The sequence below is a fragment of the Prunus avium genome, chromosome 1 (assembly GCF_965620075.1).
Source record: "Prunus avium chromosome 1, drPruAviu1.hap1.1, whole genome shotgun sequence".
Taxonomy (NCBI): domain Eukaryota; kingdom Viridiplantae; phylum Streptophyta; class Magnoliopsida; order Rosales; family Rosaceae; genus Prunus; species Prunus avium.
The window spans coordinates 38,329,973-38,348,244 of record NC_142284.1 but is presented as its reverse complement, the minus strand read 5'-3'; the positions used below and the strand labels follow the sequence as shown (position 1 = coordinate 38,348,244).

Below are 18,272 nucleotides of genomic sequence, written 5' to 3'. Positions count from 1 at the left end.
TGGGTAGATGAACACCATAAAGAGTATTGAATTGACAGCTAACTACTAGAGTAAGACAGTTGCAGCTTTTGTTGTTGTCGTCTGGACAGGACAGAACCTGCTCTCTTCTCTTTTGGGAAAGGGCTTTTAATTTCTTCTTTCTTCTTCCGTCAAGTTAACGGGCTCTTTTCTAAAATTACAGTTAGGTGTTGGGGTTGTGTTATTTCCTTTTTAATTTCAGTTAGGCGTTTGGTGAATAGTATTATTTAACAGCAAAAGTTGTTCCAACCCAACTGCTATAAATTTATCTCATTTATCATTTTGAGCTTTGATGTCAATTTTGCCTGCTAATTTTCTTATATTTAACATCTCCCTTATCCTGAAGAGATTTTTTTATTTAAATCCCGCACTTCTCTTTGTTCACCCCAATATTTAAATCATTACTTAAATCATTAAGCTGTAAGTTTTATTATTGTGTAAAAAGACAACAAATGTCATCCAACTTAATAATTAACTCTAGTACATCTATACACACACCCCACTATTCTTCATATTAATTAAGTTTTAGAAAAATACAAACTCCTCAAGATCCTATTTAAATTGGATCAGGACAGAGGTAAAGTATAAATTGGATCAGATAAGGACAAACTACTCTACTTGGAGAGAGGTAAAGTTATTTTCTTTCTCTAGAAAGTATTAAATTTTGGGTTTGGGGTTCCATTTGTTTGTGTTTTTTTTCTGCTGGGAACAAAGAAAATTGTGGAGTTTAAATAGAAAACCTCTATTATTTCTTTTTCTTTTTCTCTTTCTTTTTCAGTTTGGGGTGTATTTAAGGGTAGTTTGGGAAGATAGTGGGGTTTTTTTAGAAATTGTGAAAATTTAAATTAAAAGATGGGGTGAACTAAGAGAAGTGTGGGGTTTAAATAGAAAATCTCTATCCTGAAACTTGAACTTGGATAAAGTTCTCATGCTTTCTCTTCGTAACATCTCTGCTAGATGTGAAATGCAAAATGTTAAATTCAGATCGAAAATATCGTGAATAAAAAAAGACTTTAAAAGATAGTGAAGCCCATCTCTAAAAGTTTATGGGATGTTAGTTTTGAGACAGTTCCCATGCCGCTTTAAATCCGTTTGAGATTTTGAATGGTGGAAATAGTTCACCTCTCTAATTCTTGTCATTTCAATAATATGTGAAAAAGTTCCTATGTACGCAAGTGACGCTAATTAAGCCTGTCTGTGAATCAAACACATTTTGATTTTGATGTGGCGAGTAAAGGACAAAGTCATGGTTCTTGTTCTTGGTGAAATGGATCATCGACACCACGTACAGAACTCAACCTGGGAGTGGGAGAGTTCCAACTTGTCATCTGTTGTAGCTCATGAGATCTCATACTGGCTTCTTCTTTGAACTTCATGAAGTACGTGGATGACCAGTAATCGTTTGCCAAGTTCTTCAGCAAGAGGGTAAAAAATGAAAGAAAAAGAAGAGCTTAGAAATCAATCCAGTCAGTCAGTTAAAAAACAAATACAAGTTTGGGAACCAGAAAATTTTATCCTACCATTTTCATCAAATGTATCAGCTCATTCAATGCATCATTGAACAGATTTGGTTGTGCCAGATTGGAAGTAGTCAAAATCGCTTGCCTGCTTCGGTGAGAAATGTTCACCTCCATTGTTGCACCTGTATCATGAAAATTGAAAGACATGCCCAACACACTTACAAGACTAAACTCCTAGCTAGAGTGAGGCTAAGGTTGAAGGTAATGCATTATGCATATCCTTAAGCAACACACTTAAAATATAGGTTCTTATTGACGAAACCACAAACCTGCAGTTATGTACTTGTCGATGATATGTCGTGCCATGTAAATCCTTCTTACAGGGTCATCCACCGGTATCTTGCCAAGTTCATGCACTTCCTCATAAAAATGCACACTCTCCCCTGCCAAACAACTGTGATTAAGAAGAAAAAATAGACTAAAATAAATACATTGTGTGGCACACAATCAATTATGTTATTTCTTATCTCAATTGTCCCTACAGAAAAATAGATCCCACTGGAAGTTTGTGATAAATTAATAAACGATCTTTGAAGGTTCCATTTGTCTGGATAAAAATCATTTTCAGTTAGCTTCTGGAGAAAGTCTTCTGTACACAAGGGTAGTTTCTGCATAAAAGTTATCCTCGCAAATGTATTTGCAAAATATGAAACTCAGGGAAGAACAGAATACCTGTCTGCAAAGGACATGAAGGACTGACGGAATCTTTTGTTCATAAGCAGTTTATCAAGTGGCTCATTAGGGTCTATCACTGGTGCTGGTTCCCTTGGTAATAGTAGTCCACTGTTAGGTATACCCAGAGCCTGACCCATTGTCTCAAATGCTAGGGGTTCCCTTTTCCTCAAGCTGATTTGCGATAGAAGAGGTTGTGAACTTGATATCGAAAAGAAAGATAATACAAGAATGCTTGCCTGTAATATATACCTTATAAATGTTAGCAAAACACACAAGTTGGAAGACTTCTATACCAGTTCAAAATATGCAATAGTACTACCAGAGGATAAATCATACCGTAACTAAGAGCGCAAATCTAGAGACAACTTGAAGCCATGAGATATCATCATGAATTTCATTCAAAATGTAAGCAGCAACCCATACTCCTGGAAGCAATAAGGAGAACCAATTAAAAGCAGGGTCAACAAGCTGTAGACCACAGTGGTGTAGAACCAATTACAGCCCCGTGATTGGAAAAATCAAAGTATATCATTTCTGAGTAAACCAAAAGAAGATCACAGTGGTGTACCAATAGAAGAGGCTGAGATAAGTATTCCCTGCCAGAGGTCTCTAAGTTCGTCAAACCTGAACTCTATGTGCTGAATAGCCCCCGTGAACCCAACCAAAATGGCAACATAGATTGCATGGAGGGACACAACTGGGACGATCCACTGAGTCCCCATGTGGCATCGATCATTTAGAGGCTTCTTGATATGCATAACTATAAAACATACAAGAGACATTGTGTAACAGGCAATTGGAGTGGATATCCAAAGTATAAATTATTTCAGAGAGTCTTACGTGCAGCACCAGCAATCCATGGCAAGAGAATTAGTGGAAGGAAAATATACGATCTGATTGGTGGTAGACACCTCCTGAAAGATTGATTGCACATAAGTGGAGCACATAGGTTATCCACAATAGTCCAATACAAATGCAACCTAAATATCTTTCTGAATTGGTTTTAGTTCATATAGAGAATGTCCAGCAGCTTAAAAGTCTGATTGAATACTTGATGAGTTGCAGCCCAATTGTAATATTGAGATTTACAATCTAATTTTAAATTCTCAACTATGTAAAACGTTTGCTTACTTGACAAAAATGTAATACAGCTGGAAGGCCTGTGATATGCGACAGCTCAGTAATAAACCAAAGCCAAGTGGAGCTTCAATCCAGACTGAAAGCAAAAGATACTTTAAATAGTACACAAAACTACAAGTACTCGCAAATAAGAAACTGTATGAGTAACTTTAAATGTACGAGTCATGATAAAGGCAGTGAACAACCTGCCCACGCATAGCAAGACTGCCACCAATGTCTCTTTTCGAATTTCAGAAAATTGACAGACATCTGCATAAAACATGCTGTGCTTTTAATGTTAACCATAGAGCCCCATGTTGTGCGGAAGCGTCAATCGAGTGCGAGTGAAAAATAAACACAACTAGCAGGAGATAAAATGAACACAAACAACACCAACAAGAACACCAAGATTTATACTGGTTCGGCAATGCCTACATCCAGTTTGGAGACGACGGAGTATTCCACTATAATCAATGAGAACATACAACAGTGTTTATCACTCAATTTCCCAAAGACCCAAATAACCCAAGCTCACACATTTACAATAGGAAGAGAAACTGAAAATACAAAGCAAAGACAACTTGAGAGAATTTTCTTCTCTCTGCCGAATGGCTTCTTGCTGTTTCTCTCCCTCTACTTCCCTCCTACAGCTGCTGCCATGCTTCTCAATTTATAGAGAAGCCAACGGGTGAAGGCCAGCTAGTCAAATTATGAGGCCAACTATGAAGTCAGAAAGCCAGCCAAGTTTGCATGGCTTTTGTCTCCCACGTGCTCCCATCTTCTGCCAAAGCTTCAATATTCCTCTGCAAAGGCTCTGCAAGGTTGTTATTCTCCTACAAAGCTGCTGCCACCACTTGACAGCATCCACCCACAATATTTGGTCGGCTGACACAATTCTTCCTTTGGCCATGTGATGGCTAGTGTGGCAGCCATCATGAAGAAACTATCAACACACGTGGGTGCAATTTGAGCCAATAATCAACAATCTCCACCTTGGCTCAAATTGTACCAAACTCGTAATACTCCCAATGGTCGTCTCCCAATCCCCCACGGGGCAATCAACAAATTTTACAAATTCCAATCAAGTCTAAGCAATGCTTAAACTTGAGCAACGAAACTGGTTTCGTCAACATATCTGCAGGATTGTTGGTGGTTCCAATCTTCTCAAGAAGAATATCTCCCTCTTCAATAATCTCACGAACAAAATGGAACCTCACGTCAATGTGTTTCGTACGTGCATGATGAACTTGATTCTTTGCTAAATAAATAGCACTCTGACTGTCGCAATACACATCCACATGGTCCTGTTGAACCCCTAAGTCATCAAGCAACCCTTGAAGCCAGATGGCTTCCTTTATAGCTTCTGTTACCGCCATGTATTCAGCCTCAGTAGTCGACAAAGCAACAGTAGATTGCAGAATCGACCTCCAACTTACTGGACCTCCAGCAATAGTGAATACAAAACCTGTAGTGGACCTACGCTTGTCCAAATCACCTGCGTAATCAGAATCTACGTATCCAACAACACATTGACCATTAACTTTATCCTGCTGAAACAATAAACCAACATCCACAGTACCCAGAATATACCGTAGAATCCATTTCACAGCTTGCCAGTGCCCTTTTCCTGGATTATGCATATATCTACTGACAATACTAACAGCTTGTGAAATATCAGGCCTAGTACACACCATAGCATACATCAAACTACCAACAGCACTTGCATATGGAATTTGAGCCATGTAATGACTCTCCTCATCAGTATTAGGAGACATAGAAGCACTAAGTTTGAAATGAGGGGCAAGAGGTGTACTAACCGGTTTTGAATTTTCATTCATCCCGAAACGTTGTAGTACCTTCTTCAAATACTGCTTCTGACACAGACTAATCTTGCCTTTCGCTCTATCTCTTTCAATTTCCATACCCAGTATCTTCCGAGCTTCTCCCAAGTCCTTCATCTCAAATTCATTACTGAGTTGAGTCTTCAACCTTTCAATCTCCACTTTGCTTTTACATGCTATCAACATATCATCAACATATAAAAGCAGATAAATGAAGGATCCATCTTGTAGCTTGCGAAAGTATACACAATGGTCATAATGACTTCTTGTGTACTCATGCCCGATCATAAACCTATCAAATCGCTTGTACCATTGTCTTGGAGACTGCTTCAAGCCATACAATGATTTTTGCAATTTGCAAACCCAATTTTCCTTGCCAGCAATCTTAAAACCTTCTGGCTGAGACATATAAATCTCTTCCTCCAAATCACCGTGTAAGAACGCCGTCTTGACATCAAGTTGAGCTAACTCGAGGTCAAACTGCACAACCAAAGCCAACAAAATACGAATAGAAGAATGTTTTACTACAGGAGAAAATACCTCGTTGTAGTCAATGCCTTCCTTCTGAGCGTAGCCTTTAGCTACCAATCTGGCTTTGAATCTTACATTGTCTTTTCCCAAAGATTCCATCTTCTTGGCATAAACCCATTTGCAACCAATTGCTTTCTTCCCCTTTGGTAACTGAACCAGCTTCCAAGTCTCATTTTTATGAAGAGATTTCATCTCCTCATCCATAGATTTCTTCCACTCCACGTTCTCTGAACTTCTGACAGCTTCTTTGAAGGCGGATGGAATATCATCTTCAATAACAGGAAGTGCATATGCCACAATATCAGTAAACCGAGCAGGCTTCCGAATTTCCCTTCTCTGTCTTCTGATTGCAATAAAATCTTGTTGCTGTGGAGGCTCTTGGGTAGGTGCCTCCTCTTCATCGTCCTCATCATCAGAATCAACTGCAGGACTAGTGTCTGTAACATCAGACCTTACTGGAACAACCGGAGTCTTTAGTAACTCCACCTGCTTTGAACTACTCATGGTCTTGGTCGCTTCAGTTTCACCTTCATGCTTGTTCTGATTAACCATAGCAGCCTCATCAAAAGTCACATCTCTGCTTACAACAAATTTCTTCTCATCTGGACACCAGAGTCGGTATCCCTTCACGCCAGTGCTAAAGCCCATAAATAGAGCTTTCTTTGCTCTTGGATCCAACTTGCTTTCCCTGACATGATAGTAAGCAGAACAACCAAATATGTGTAAATACTTGTAATCAGTACAAGGTTTACCAGACCATACCTCCATGGGCGTTTTGCCCTCGTTCGCAGCAGCCGGCAACCGATTAATGAGATGGCTTGCATAAGTAATCGCCTCAGCCCAAAACGCCATGCCTAAACCAGCATTAGACAACATACACCGAACTTTCTCAAGCAAAGTACGGTTCATGCGCTCCGCCACCCCATTCTGTTGCGGTGTCTCCCTAACCGTGAAGTGCCTCACAATACCCTCATCTTGACAAACTTTCAAGAAAGGATCAGACTTATATTCACCACCATTGTCTGATCTGAGAGTCTTGATCTTTCGACCGCTTTGCATTTCAATCATCTTTTTCCACTTCAGGAATATCTTTAAGACTTCATCTTTACGCTTCATGGTGTACACCCATATTCTTCTAGAGAAGTCATCAACAAAGGAGACAAAATAATGGCTACCTCCCCAAGATGCATTCTTGGAAGGTCCCCAAACATCAGTGTGAACATAATCAAGAATGCCTTTAGTGTTGTGAATAGCAGTGCCAAATTTTACTCTAGTTTGCTTACCCAACACACAGTGTTCACAGAATTCCAATTTGCATGCCTTTGCACCTTTCAATAAGCCTTGCTTCACCAATCCTTGCAACGCTTTTTCACCAGCATGCCCAAGACGCATATGCCATAACCTCGTAGTGTCTGTGCTATCTGCGTCAGCAGCTTCGGTGACAGCTGCTCCACCAATAACTGTACTCCCCTGCAAGAAATACAAGTTATTTCGTCTTGTACCTTTCATCACCACCAGTGCCCCGTACACAGCTTTAAGAACTCCACCCTCCATGGTGATCTTGAGACCCTTGGATTCCAAAGCGCCCAATGAGATGAGATTCTTCTTCATATCCGGTACATACCGAACATCACTCAATTCTCTGACTGTTCCATTATGCATCTTCAAACAGATTTTGCCTATTCCTTGTGTTTTGCAGGCATTATTATTGCCCATCAAAACAACTCCACCATCCAGCTCCTCGAAGCTAGAAAACCATTCCCGAATGGGACACATATGATAGGTGCAACCTGAATCCAAAATCCACTCCTCGGAGTGACCATCAGCAGATGAACTAGCCAAAGCAAACTCGAAATCATCATCTCCAGATTTTGCAACATTTGCTTCAGAACTCGCTTTCTCCTTCTCTTTGTTCTTCAATTTGGGGCAGTCTTTCTTCCAATGACCCTTTTGGCGACAAAAGGCACATTCGTCTTTAGCAGGAAACTTCCCTCGCGACTTTGAACGAGATTTTCCCCGCTTCCCAGATTTTCTTTCCTCTGTTCGACCCCTTGCAACAAGTGCCTCGGTTTGTGAATTGTGAGTCTTCTGATCCCTTTTACGACACTCATGATTCACCAATGCCGCAGACACCTCCTCAAGTTTCACCTCGGATTTTCCATACAACAAAGTAGTTGTCAAATGATCATAATCATCAGGCAATGAATTTAACAAACATAGTGCCTTATCCTCGTCAGGAATTTTCACATCAAGGTTTGCTAAATCAGCAAGTATTTTATTATAATCATTGAGGTGTTCATGCATAGAAATACCTGGACGATACTGAAATCGGAAGAGTCGCTTCTTCAAGAAGAGCCGATTTTCTGCACTCTTGGTCATATACTTCTCCTCCAATTTCGTCCAAAACTCCTTAGCAGAAGTTTCCTTCATATATGGGTATTTCAACTCTTTATCAAGGAATGATCGAATAGTGGCACAAGCATGAAGATTAATTCGCGTCCACTGCTTGTTATCAATATCTTCTGGTTTATCCTCCAGAACTATATCCAATTCTTGTTGATACAACACATCCATAACTTCACATTGCCACATACCAAAACTATTAGAGCCATTGAATTTCTCAACCTCTAACCTTGTAGTGGCGATTGGATGTCTATTGGATGTAGGTGCCGACGAAGATGATGCCGACTCCTTCTCCTTCACAGATTCATCTTTATCTCCAGCCATCAAATCCACTCGGCACTATTCACGGCTACTGTAGCAAATCACTATTCACGGCTACTGTAGCGCAGCTACTGTTCACGGCACTGTAGAACCGGTACTGTTCACAGTACTGTAGCACGCCAATTTCCCCAGTCGAAACTGGAGCTCTGATACCACTTGTTGTGCGGAAGCGTCAATCGAGTGCGAGTGAAAAATAAACACAACTAGCAGGAGATAAAATGAACACAAACAACACCAACAAGAACACCAAGATTTATACTGGTTCGGCAATGCCTACATCCAGTTTGGAGACGACGGAGTATTCCACTATAATCAATGAGAACATACAACAGTGTTTATCACTCAATTTCCCAAAGACCCAAATAACCCAAGCTCACACATTTACAATAGGAAGAGAAACTGAAAATACAAAGCAAAGACAACTTGAGAGAATTTTCTTCTCTCTGCCGAATGGCTTCTTGCTGTTTCTCTCCCTCTACTTCCCTCCTACAGCTGCTGCCATGCTTCTCAATTTATAGAGAAGCCAACGGGTGAAGGCCAGCTAGTCAAATTATGAGGCCAACTATGAAGTCAGAAAGCCAGCCAAGTTTGCATGGCTTTTGTCTCCCACGTGCTCCCATCTTCTGCCAAAGCTTCAATATTCCTCTGCAAAGGCTCTGCAAGGTTGTTATTCTCCTACAAAGCTGCTGCCACCACTTGACAGCATCCACCCACAATATTTGGTCGGCTGACACAATTCTTCCTTTGGCCATGTGATGGCTAGTGTGGCAGCCATCATGAAGAAACTATCAACACACGTGGGTGCAATTTGAGCCAATAATCAACACCCCATAACACAACTTATAGTGGTATAAGTTATCAAGAACATTATTGATGGACTATTGAACATATAAATCTATGATCTACCACAATTGACAACAGAAGGTTGAAGCTGGCGAAAATTTGAATAGCTGGAATCCAAAAGCTACTGCGTTTCGGTATAGGAATCTTGTGAATGGCAAAGGGCAAGATTAACCGCGAAAGAAGCCTGAAAGAAACAAAGCGACCAATAGAAAAGGATCAGAGTTAGTCTATTGAGAGAGGTTTTTCAGCGGAAAAGGATAATAATCAGAGAATAACTCAGACCACATGAGAAAACAAATCAGCAGTAACGAGTACCTCAGTCTTAATTTGTTTGACATGGTTTTCCACATCAGAATAGTACAACTTAGGACGATATTCTAATACCTTTGAACATCATGTGGGAACAATGAGATCAAAGAACTTTGCTTATCAAACTTTGAGAATCAAATTATAGTTCTTTCCAGACTTATTTATTCAGAGAAAGCTAAAGGATACAAGCACTGTGTGATTGCCCACAAATTTGGATACTCTACCAGTAAATTTCACATGGAAATTTTAAACTGAAATTCTCTCAGAGACATAAACTCAAACAGACATCCAGCAAGCAACATGTTATAAGATTTCATCAAAACAAATTTCCCATCATTAAAACCATCAGAACCCCAGAAGCCCAAAGCAAACTCATTTGCAAACAACCAAGAAAACCCATGAAACTGTGATGATTTAATCAGATGGAGACCCACTAGAACAAGAAAAAAAAAAACTTACAAAATGAAACAGACGGCTGATATAGCGATGGCTATGTAGTCGCTGGCACAGCCACCATCCACTGCACAGCTTGCCATTTTCTTTGCATTTGGGGAAATTTTGGGTTCACCCAGTACGTTTTAAGATCTGAAATTAGAAGAATTTAGGACGCCCGCCATCCCAAGGCATCAACTTCAAGGTGTGTCCTTTTCTGGGTCCAGAGGGGAGTTCAATCGAGAATGGCAGAATGGGATTCCCACATAATGTTTGACCAGAAGGGAACACAAGGGGAACAACCGCGGTCTTTTGTTGACAAAATCGAAGACTTAAAAAGGGTGGAAGTGTACACGTGGCTTGTTAGAAATCCATCGGATCACTGTCTTAAAAGACACACAGAACAGAACAGACTGATACTAGTTTTTATTTCTTTTTCATTTTTCTCTGGTTATAGAAATCGTTGAATGGGGGTCTTGAGTGAAATTAATCGTGTGTTAATCAAACCATAGCTGCTACTGCTTCCAAGTAAGTGCAAATTAAGTTTAGATGAACCAATTTGAGGCCATACTGGCTATTTCAGATCATTCAGCCACACCCAATTGAAGTTGCATCAAGAAGAGATTGGGCAACCAAAAAAGAAAGAATAGAATTTTATTACTCAGTCTTCAATGTACATCATTCCCCTTGAAGGAAAAAACCAAGGAGCCAAACAATCAAAATTTAAAGGAAATAAATGGGGAAGGAGAAAAACAAGAACATCTCTCTCTCTTTCTTGTCTTAACCACAGCAAAGCCATTTGCTCTGCATCCAAAATGTAAATTACAGTTGAGATTCAATTCAATAGGTTAATTAGACCAACACCTTGTTTACTAAAAACCTGTAATTAGGCATGCATACCTTTTTGGGGTACTTATATTTGTCCTTCTTTATACGGGCATCATATTTGTCTGGTGCTGCCAGAATCAATGGAGTTCCAGCGCCAGACCTTCTGTCATCTCTGGCCTTGTTGAATATTGACAGTAAATCCTTCAGCTGAGGCAGGGTCGTTGACATCCCAGTCGCCAAATTTTGGTAGAGGGCCGCCTAGAGGCATGGCCTTCTCATACTATGAATAAATAAACCAAACAAACTACCATTAACCATTGAGCCATTCATTTACCATATATATAGCAGCACAAGCAGCAGCAATGTCATTCCTGTCATGTGATAACAATTTCCTATACCACCAAAGCAATAATCTTTTTGCGATTTGCAAAATTATGCAGCAAATGTAATAATTATCAGCAAATTACATGATAGAACAAGTTGTGGTTGGTTGGCACATAAAAGTTAAGCCAAACAAAGCAAGGGAAAGTTTGCAACAGGGAGAGAGAAAAAAGAGAGAAGAAAAGCAGAGCACCATTAATTAAAAACATTGAAAATGAAAAAAGGATCAATTTTTATCAAATGCAATTGACCCAACAGAGAATATTAGGAAAAAAAGAAGAAGAAAAGAAGATAAAAAACAGAACTTACAGAAGCCATGATTGGTTAATCTGGATAGAGATTACAATTGACAGAGATGGCAGAGAGAATCTGGGTAAGGAGAAAAAGATAAGTGAGAGATAAAGAGAGAGAATCTCCTCTCCTGGCTTCCTTTATAAAGGCATGTTTGTAGTTAGTGAAGAGGATGAGCAGCACCTTAGGAAAGCACCACAATCAGATGAGGAGAGCACGGGTCATAGATTCCCAGAGTTTAATACTTCTTGTGACATGGGAACTGTCGAGTTTGAAGTTGGCATGCAATTTGCAGATAGTTCTAGCTTCAGAAATGCTCTGAAGGCCATTTCAATAAAAGAAGGATGAGAAATATGTTGGATGAAGTCTGAGAAGTATAGGATTAGGGCAATTTGTGCAGCTAAGAGCAGTCATTTTGAGATTTATGTATCCAAGATGCAACACGAAGACACACTACAAATTAAGAGACTAGATCCCAAACACACATGTAGCAAGGTATGGGAAAACAAAGGGATAAGATCTTCCTGGTTGGCTCAAACATTTTTAGAGGAGGTGAAGACAAACCCCATTATACCAGTGGTGTCCTTAAAGGCAACAATGCAAAGGAATATTAAAAGTGGAATATTATTGTCCAAGTTTAGGAAGGCAAAGAACAAAGTTTTGAAAATCCTAGAAGATACCATTACTGCACAATATGCTAGACTGTGGGACTATGTTGTATAATTGAGGAACACAAATCCTGGAACAACAGTGCAAATCAAATGTGATTTCAATGCATTGTTACAGAGGCCTGTGTTCCAAAGAATGTACATTTGCTTGGGTGCTTGTAAGGAGGGATTCAAGGCTGGATCCAGACCTGTAATAGGACTATATGGGTGCCATTTGAAGAGTCCTTATGGAGGCCAGTTGATGTCTGCTGTTGGTCTAGATGCCAATAATATGACATGGGTTATTGCTTATGCTCAAGTGGAAATGGAAACCAAGGATTCATGGATATGGTTTTTGCAGCTGCTGGTGAAGGATATTGAGTTGGCAAACCAATATGGGTTTACATTCATAAGTGATAAGTAGAAAGGCTTGGTGGAGGATTTTGAGGAAGTCGTGCCTAATTGTGATCACAGATTTTGTGCAAAGCACCTATATCCACAAACTTCAGTTTGATATACAAGGGAAATTTTTTGAAGGATGCAATATGGAGGGCTGCATTTGCAACCACAGTTTTGGAGTTTAGAAGGGCAATGGAAGTGTTGAGGACATTAGATGGTGAAGCTTATAAATGGCTAACAGGTAATGTTTTAAGAACATTATGTAACAATAACTAGTTATTTTTCTATTTAATTGAACTTATTGCATGATTACTAATCTAAATGTTACTAATGTGAAACAGCTCCAGAGAGACCACCAAGACATTGGTCAATATCACATTTCAACACTACTTTGAAGTGTCCAACACTATTGAACAATCTATTTGAGGCTTTTAATTCCTAGATAATGTCAGCTAAGTGTAAGCCAATAATTTCAATTATGGAGGAGATTAGGGTTAAGTTGAAGAGAAGGATACATATTAGAAGAGATTTGATGATGAGATGGGATCGTGCAATATGTCCCAGGCCCTTAGGAAAGCTTGAAAGCAGCAAAAAATAGGCTGCTGATTGCATTGCTATTATGTCTGGAGAACCCAAGTTCCAAGTAGATACTACACTAGCGGGCAGTTTATAGTTGATTTGGATGAGAAGACCTGCTCATGCATGAATTGGGATTTATCTAGTGTCCCATGTAAACATGTAGTGTTAGCTATTAACCATAAGAGAGGGAATGGGCCTGACACTTATATAGACAAATGTTACATGAAGGAGACATTCCTAAAGACATATGAGAACATTATACAACTTGTGAATGGAATGGACCTATGGGAAAGAACAGATTTCCTTGAAATATTACCTCCTATGTACAATAGACAACCAGGCAGACCAACCAAGGCTAGGAGGAAAGAGGCCGGTGAAAAAGAGACCAAGACAGGTGGGAAGAAGCTAGAAAGGTACCAAGAGTCTCTCAAATGTGGTACATGTGGCCAAAAAGGTCATAATTCAGTAACATGTCATAGACATAAGCCACCAAATGATAGAAACCAACCTGGAAAGAAAAAGAAGGCTAAGTCTACTGTTGGAAATTCTATCCCAGCTTCCAAACCTGACAATTATGATGCTGAGATGGACAGGAAGAATCAAATGAGAGAGAAGGCAAAGAAAAGAGCTAAAGTACTGAAGGTAATTGCACTTTACAATTGTATTTGCTTGTTGGGATTATGGTTGTGTGACAATAGGTGATAGCATTCTGCCTTTGTTTGTTTTTTCAGGAAAAGAGAGACAAAAAGAAAGCAAAAGTTGCAGCAATATCTGCAGCAGATTCAAGCAATCCAATTGAAGTGAGGAAAAGGACTAAACTCAACAACACCAGATGCAACAATTATGCTTTTGTCCAAGAATCACAAACTAGAGTGTAGGATCAATTAGAGTTTTGTATGGACAAACTATATTAGAGCCTAGGTTGTTTTGACATTTCGGTATGAAATGCTTGATGTAATGCACTCTTATTTTGTTAGCAGGCTGAGATCAATGCATTATGTCTTTGTTTCTCTTCTTTTTTATCATCACTTATTTTGTACAATATTACCTCCATAAAATACTGGATGTCATGCACTCATTTTGGAGAATTTGCAAAAGGAATGTGATATGCCAACTTGCAAAAGGAACGTGATTTTCCAATTTGTCATTTCATACAACCCACAGTTTCATACGTTCATACTAAAATATTCAATCAAGCAACATTACAACCCATGGTTTAACAACCAACATTACAACCAGTTAATGGTCTTACAAAAACCTACAATACACAAAAACCAATTGAAATCATCAAGCAAGTTCTAGTACTGTCTTCGTTCCACTTGAATCCTTATGTTCATTTGCATTTGCTGAGAGCATAACAATAAGGATGCCAATCACGATGAAAAACCAAAGTAGCTTCTCTCTCCTGCGCGAACTCTTCAGTTCATCATCAACCTTATCTACCCTCTTCAACAACCCAGGAATTATCATTTTTGATCGGGCACACATTTGAGGATCGAACCAGTCGAAATACCCACACCCTTTCTTCTGAACATGAGGTAAATAACTTAAATAATCGCCCAATTCAAAAATTCTTACAATTTGAACCCCTTACAACCAAATAACAAAGAAATTAGTGAAATTACCTTGTGGCGGCATGTCTAGAATCTTCTCCCTGGATTATCTTTAGTCCAAGAGGTTTCCAATCGAGCAAACCCACCACAAAAGCATCGACGTATCTCACTCATTCTCGATGTCCTAACTTCACGAAGAAAAATTGAGGATTTGGAGATAATTGGTGCGAGAGAATTTGGGAACTTAGGGTTCTTGTTTCTATCGAGCTATTGATCGGTGCATATTTACATATCATTTTGTACCCTTCTAGCTTATGATTTGGTTATGTTTTTGAGTTAAACTTGTGCTTTTAATCCTTTTTGTGTTTATCTTTCAGTTCATTGAGCTTTAGGTAATAATGAGGGCTTTGGATAGTAAATGATGCAATCCATGCATGTTAGGGCCTAATTTGGATGAATGGATGAAGAGCTTAAAGACAAACTCAATTTTGGCTACAGTCCCCTGCCAGCCCAGTTTCGTAGGTCATATTGCAAGCTTTGTTTCAGCAACCTACATAGCTCGGATGAGGCCACATTCTTCATGAAAGTTGTTCCAATGGGTGTTTAATATAACATATCCAAAATTCAGCCCCATTGGATAAATATGGAGTCTGTTACCTAGCAAACACAGAGCCATGCTCAGGATGGATTTTATCAGCGCGCAAAATGAGTTAGCAATTTGTTTTGGCCTTAACTTCCTCCTCCGACCTTGGATTGGCCCAAATGATATATGGCTGGAAAGAAGACATTCTGAACTTCAAGTTTGAGTGCTTAAAGTCTTAATTTGCTTAAGGGAAGCCCAATTCGTAAGCCCTTGAAGTTGCTGGTCATGCTGACCTCAGGATGAGCTATTATTTCTGGTTGGAAGCTTGGTCATGGTGACATGAAGATGAGCTAGGGCTGCTGGTGGGATTTATTAGTGAAGTGCATCAACCATTTCAGATTTTATAATGGAAGTGTTGTATGCATTAGTGAAGTGCATCAACCATTTCAGATTTTATAAAACAAAGTGTTGTATGCATTAGCCATACTTAATTCAGATTTTCAGCTTCCTTAGGCCTATATATAGTGAGGTTTCCCAAGCTTGTAAACACACCCCAAGGGGGGGAGCTCTCAAACACTTCTCTAGAGCTCCCTTCCCTTCTCTCCCTCAAATTCTCTTAGTTTCTCTTTCTAGTTTTCAATTGTTATAATGAGATCTTTGTGCTGAAATTTTCCTTTAAGTCTTTCCAAGTTCTACTTTAATTTTCATTGTTATGTAAATTCTTTTCTTTAGTTTCAAGTTTGATTAGTTTCCAAGTTTCAATTATGATTTTTGTTCTTATTCATTATGCTTATAAGTTAATATGCTAGTTTGAATGATTGATCACCATTTAGGCTTGCATGTTAGCTATCTTGGTTTGAATTAAGAGTAGACACCATACTTTAATTCGAATTGAACTATGAATAGGAAGAGTATGTATGGACATTCGACAACAGGGATTAGATACATGCTTGGTTGTTTAAATTGTTCTTCTATGCTTAATGGGTTCCTAATGCTTAATTTTAGGTTAGACAACAAATGATCAAATTAGGGAATTAGGAACACAAGGTTATGACCACACACCATGGCTTAATCATACATTAGCTAGAATCAATTCGTTAATCTAATTGAACTTGGGAACTTATCTGCTTGAGTTAGTTATTTTCTTTCTTCCTTGTTTTTATTTATTTCCCTTCTTTTTCATTTCTGTTTTGTGTAGGGAAAATGAATTGAATCATTCAATCACCAATCCTCGTGGGATCGACCTCGCACTTACATACGCTATACTACCGAACGGTTCGTGCACTTGCGAGTATCACAAGTTGAGGATGCAACTGAATCCATTTTGGTGAAGCTGTATCTACACAACAAGTTTTTGGCGCCGTTGCCGGGGATCGGTAACATTGTTTGATTCTATTTGGCTTTCCTACTTTATTTTATTTGTTTTTCTTAATTAGACAATTTCTTGTTTTAAAGTTAATGACGTTAATGGACAAGTTGTGTTTGTAGTCCAACAGAAAAGGACAATTGCCCAACAAGCAAGAGAACTGGGTTTAAGTCCCAGCTTACACAACCCATTGGTGCTTGTTACTTTGAAGCATGAAATTGGATGTGTGTTGATTTTCCTTTTCATTTTAGTTTTTATTTCCTAATCTTTTAACTCTGTTTCAAGTTTTCTATATTTGTTTTAAGCAATTTATGACAGCTTAATAAAAATGGAGAGAGATGGCAACCTCAATCATAAGAATGGGAAGTGTGGAGCAATGGGAGAAGTCGCGACCTCCAAGTGCATCACATTCGACCTAATCGCTTCAAGGGGGAGCATTTCAATCCTTTCTCTTCTTTGAATTCTGTTTATTTCCGTAGTTGTTTTTGCCTTTTGGTCCGCGCTGAGTTCTTTGTTTTTCTATGCTGAATCTAACCATATAAACAACGTGAAATTTGGACTTACGGTTGGAAAGTTATAGCCTAAAAACTGAACACAGGTCGAAGCTGAAAAACAGAGAAACGAATCTGTCCAAATGGTGATAAACGGGTGATAGAAAGTGTTGTTTGTGTTTTTCTTTGGTTTATTGGTTTGTTTCTTTTAGTACAACAATTTATGTTGTTTGTTTGAATTTGTTTAGAGTACTTAGTTCATTTTCGTTTATGGTTTGTTGTTCCATTTTATCTTAATTTGTTTTTGTTTCTTATCTTAAAAATTTTAAAAAGATTTTTCATATGAGCTGACTTATGGTAACTCCAGTGAGCACTTCCGTCAATACAGTGTCTAGGAGTTCTATAGGCGACACCTTCGGTGTCTAAGAAGTTTGGGTTTTAAGCGGGACCATTGTGACCCCTCCAACCTTCCCGGATCCCCTGGCTGTGTTTTCTGAGGCCCTTAACTGGTCATCCGTGAGTTGCTTGTATATTTGTGTGTTTTTAAATTAAGTTTTCTTTATTTTCTTTGTTTTCTTTTCTGTTGAGTCTTTGTTTTTGTTTTGTTACGTTAGTTTATTTATTTACGTGATATGGTTAGTTAGTTTATTTCTGAGTGTTAAAACACTTTTTTTTAATTTCAAACATTGCATTAAAAAAAAAAAAGTAACACAAAAACAAAAACAAAACAAAAATAAAAACAATAAAAATAAAAAAACAACATCATCATCATCTTCTTCTTCATCTTCTTCATCTTCTTCATCTCCATCATCATCATGGCTTGCCTCTATTTTCTCGCACTTGTAGAATCTGCAGCAGCTCCACATGGTCCTCATTTTTTCTCTGCAGTGCTTCCACGTGCTGATTGGCACAATAGAGCCGCTTCTGCAAGTCCGCCACCATAGCCTTCAAGGAAGCTATTTCCTCGCTCATCGCGGCACACTCTCGTGTTCTCGCCAGCAATCGCATGCCCAAATTGGTAGCCGAGACCGCGTGGAGTACAGTTAAATTGTGGGACTCCTCCACCGCTGCCTTGTCAGACCTCTGTGCCACATGCAGATGATCTGTCGGTGTGAGCTTGTTACCAATCATGCCTCCCAGCA

The 18,272-nt window shown here is 39.0% G+C and overlaps 1 protein-coding gene across 3 annotated transcripts; it reads right to left on the bottom strand.

The window, feature by feature from the left end:
* Positions 1–997: 997 nt before the first annotated feature.
* On the bottom strand, positions 998–10,324 carry RGS1 (REGULATOR OF G-PROTEIN SIGNALING 1). Of its 3 annotated transcripts, XM_021962785.2 has the most exons (11): positions 10,040–10,324; positions 9,335–9,455; positions 3,539–3,602; positions 3,345–3,429; positions 3,054–3,127; positions 2,782–2,973; positions 2,550–2,638; positions 2,211–2,449; positions 1,808–1,932; positions 1,539–1,660; positions 998–1,430 (listed from the first exon to the last, which is right to left on the bottom strand). In XM_021962785.2, exons 1-11 carry the CDS (start codon positions 10,114–10,116, stop codon positions 1,263–1,265), a joined length of 1,356 nt encoding a protein of 451 aa, XP_021818477.2. In that variant the 5' UTR covers positions 10,117–10,324; the 3' UTR covers positions 998–1,262. The 3 variants fall into 3 exon arrangements, with proteins under 3 accessions (XP_021818477.2, XP_021818478.2, XP_088101466.1); XM_021962786.2 differs by lacking the exon at positions 10,040–10,324 and having other exon boundaries at positions 3,539–3,616; XM_088245340.1 differs by lacking the exons at positions 9,335–9,455; positions 10,040–10,324 and adding an exon at positions 9,261–9,309 and having other exon boundaries at positions 3,539–3,648.
* Positions 10,325–18,272: the final 7,948 nt, after the last annotated feature.

What these genes read in the sequence shown, in the direction of transcription:
- RGS1 (XM_021962785.2), bottom strand. Translation starts at nt 10,116, where the DNA reads ATGGCAAGCTGTGCAGTGGATGGTGGCTGTGCCAGCGACTACATAGCC. An exon ending in GTCTTGCTATGCGTGGGCAG is followed by an intron (nt 3,430 to 3,538) that starts GTTGTTCACTGC and finishes TTTTGCTTTCAG; the next exon opens with TCTGGATTGAAGCTCCACTT. An exon ending in TATCTCAGCCTCTTCTATTG is followed by an intron (nt 2,639 to 2,781) that starts GTACACCACTGT and finishes TATTGCTTCCAG; the next exon opens with GAGTATGGGTTGCTGCTTAC.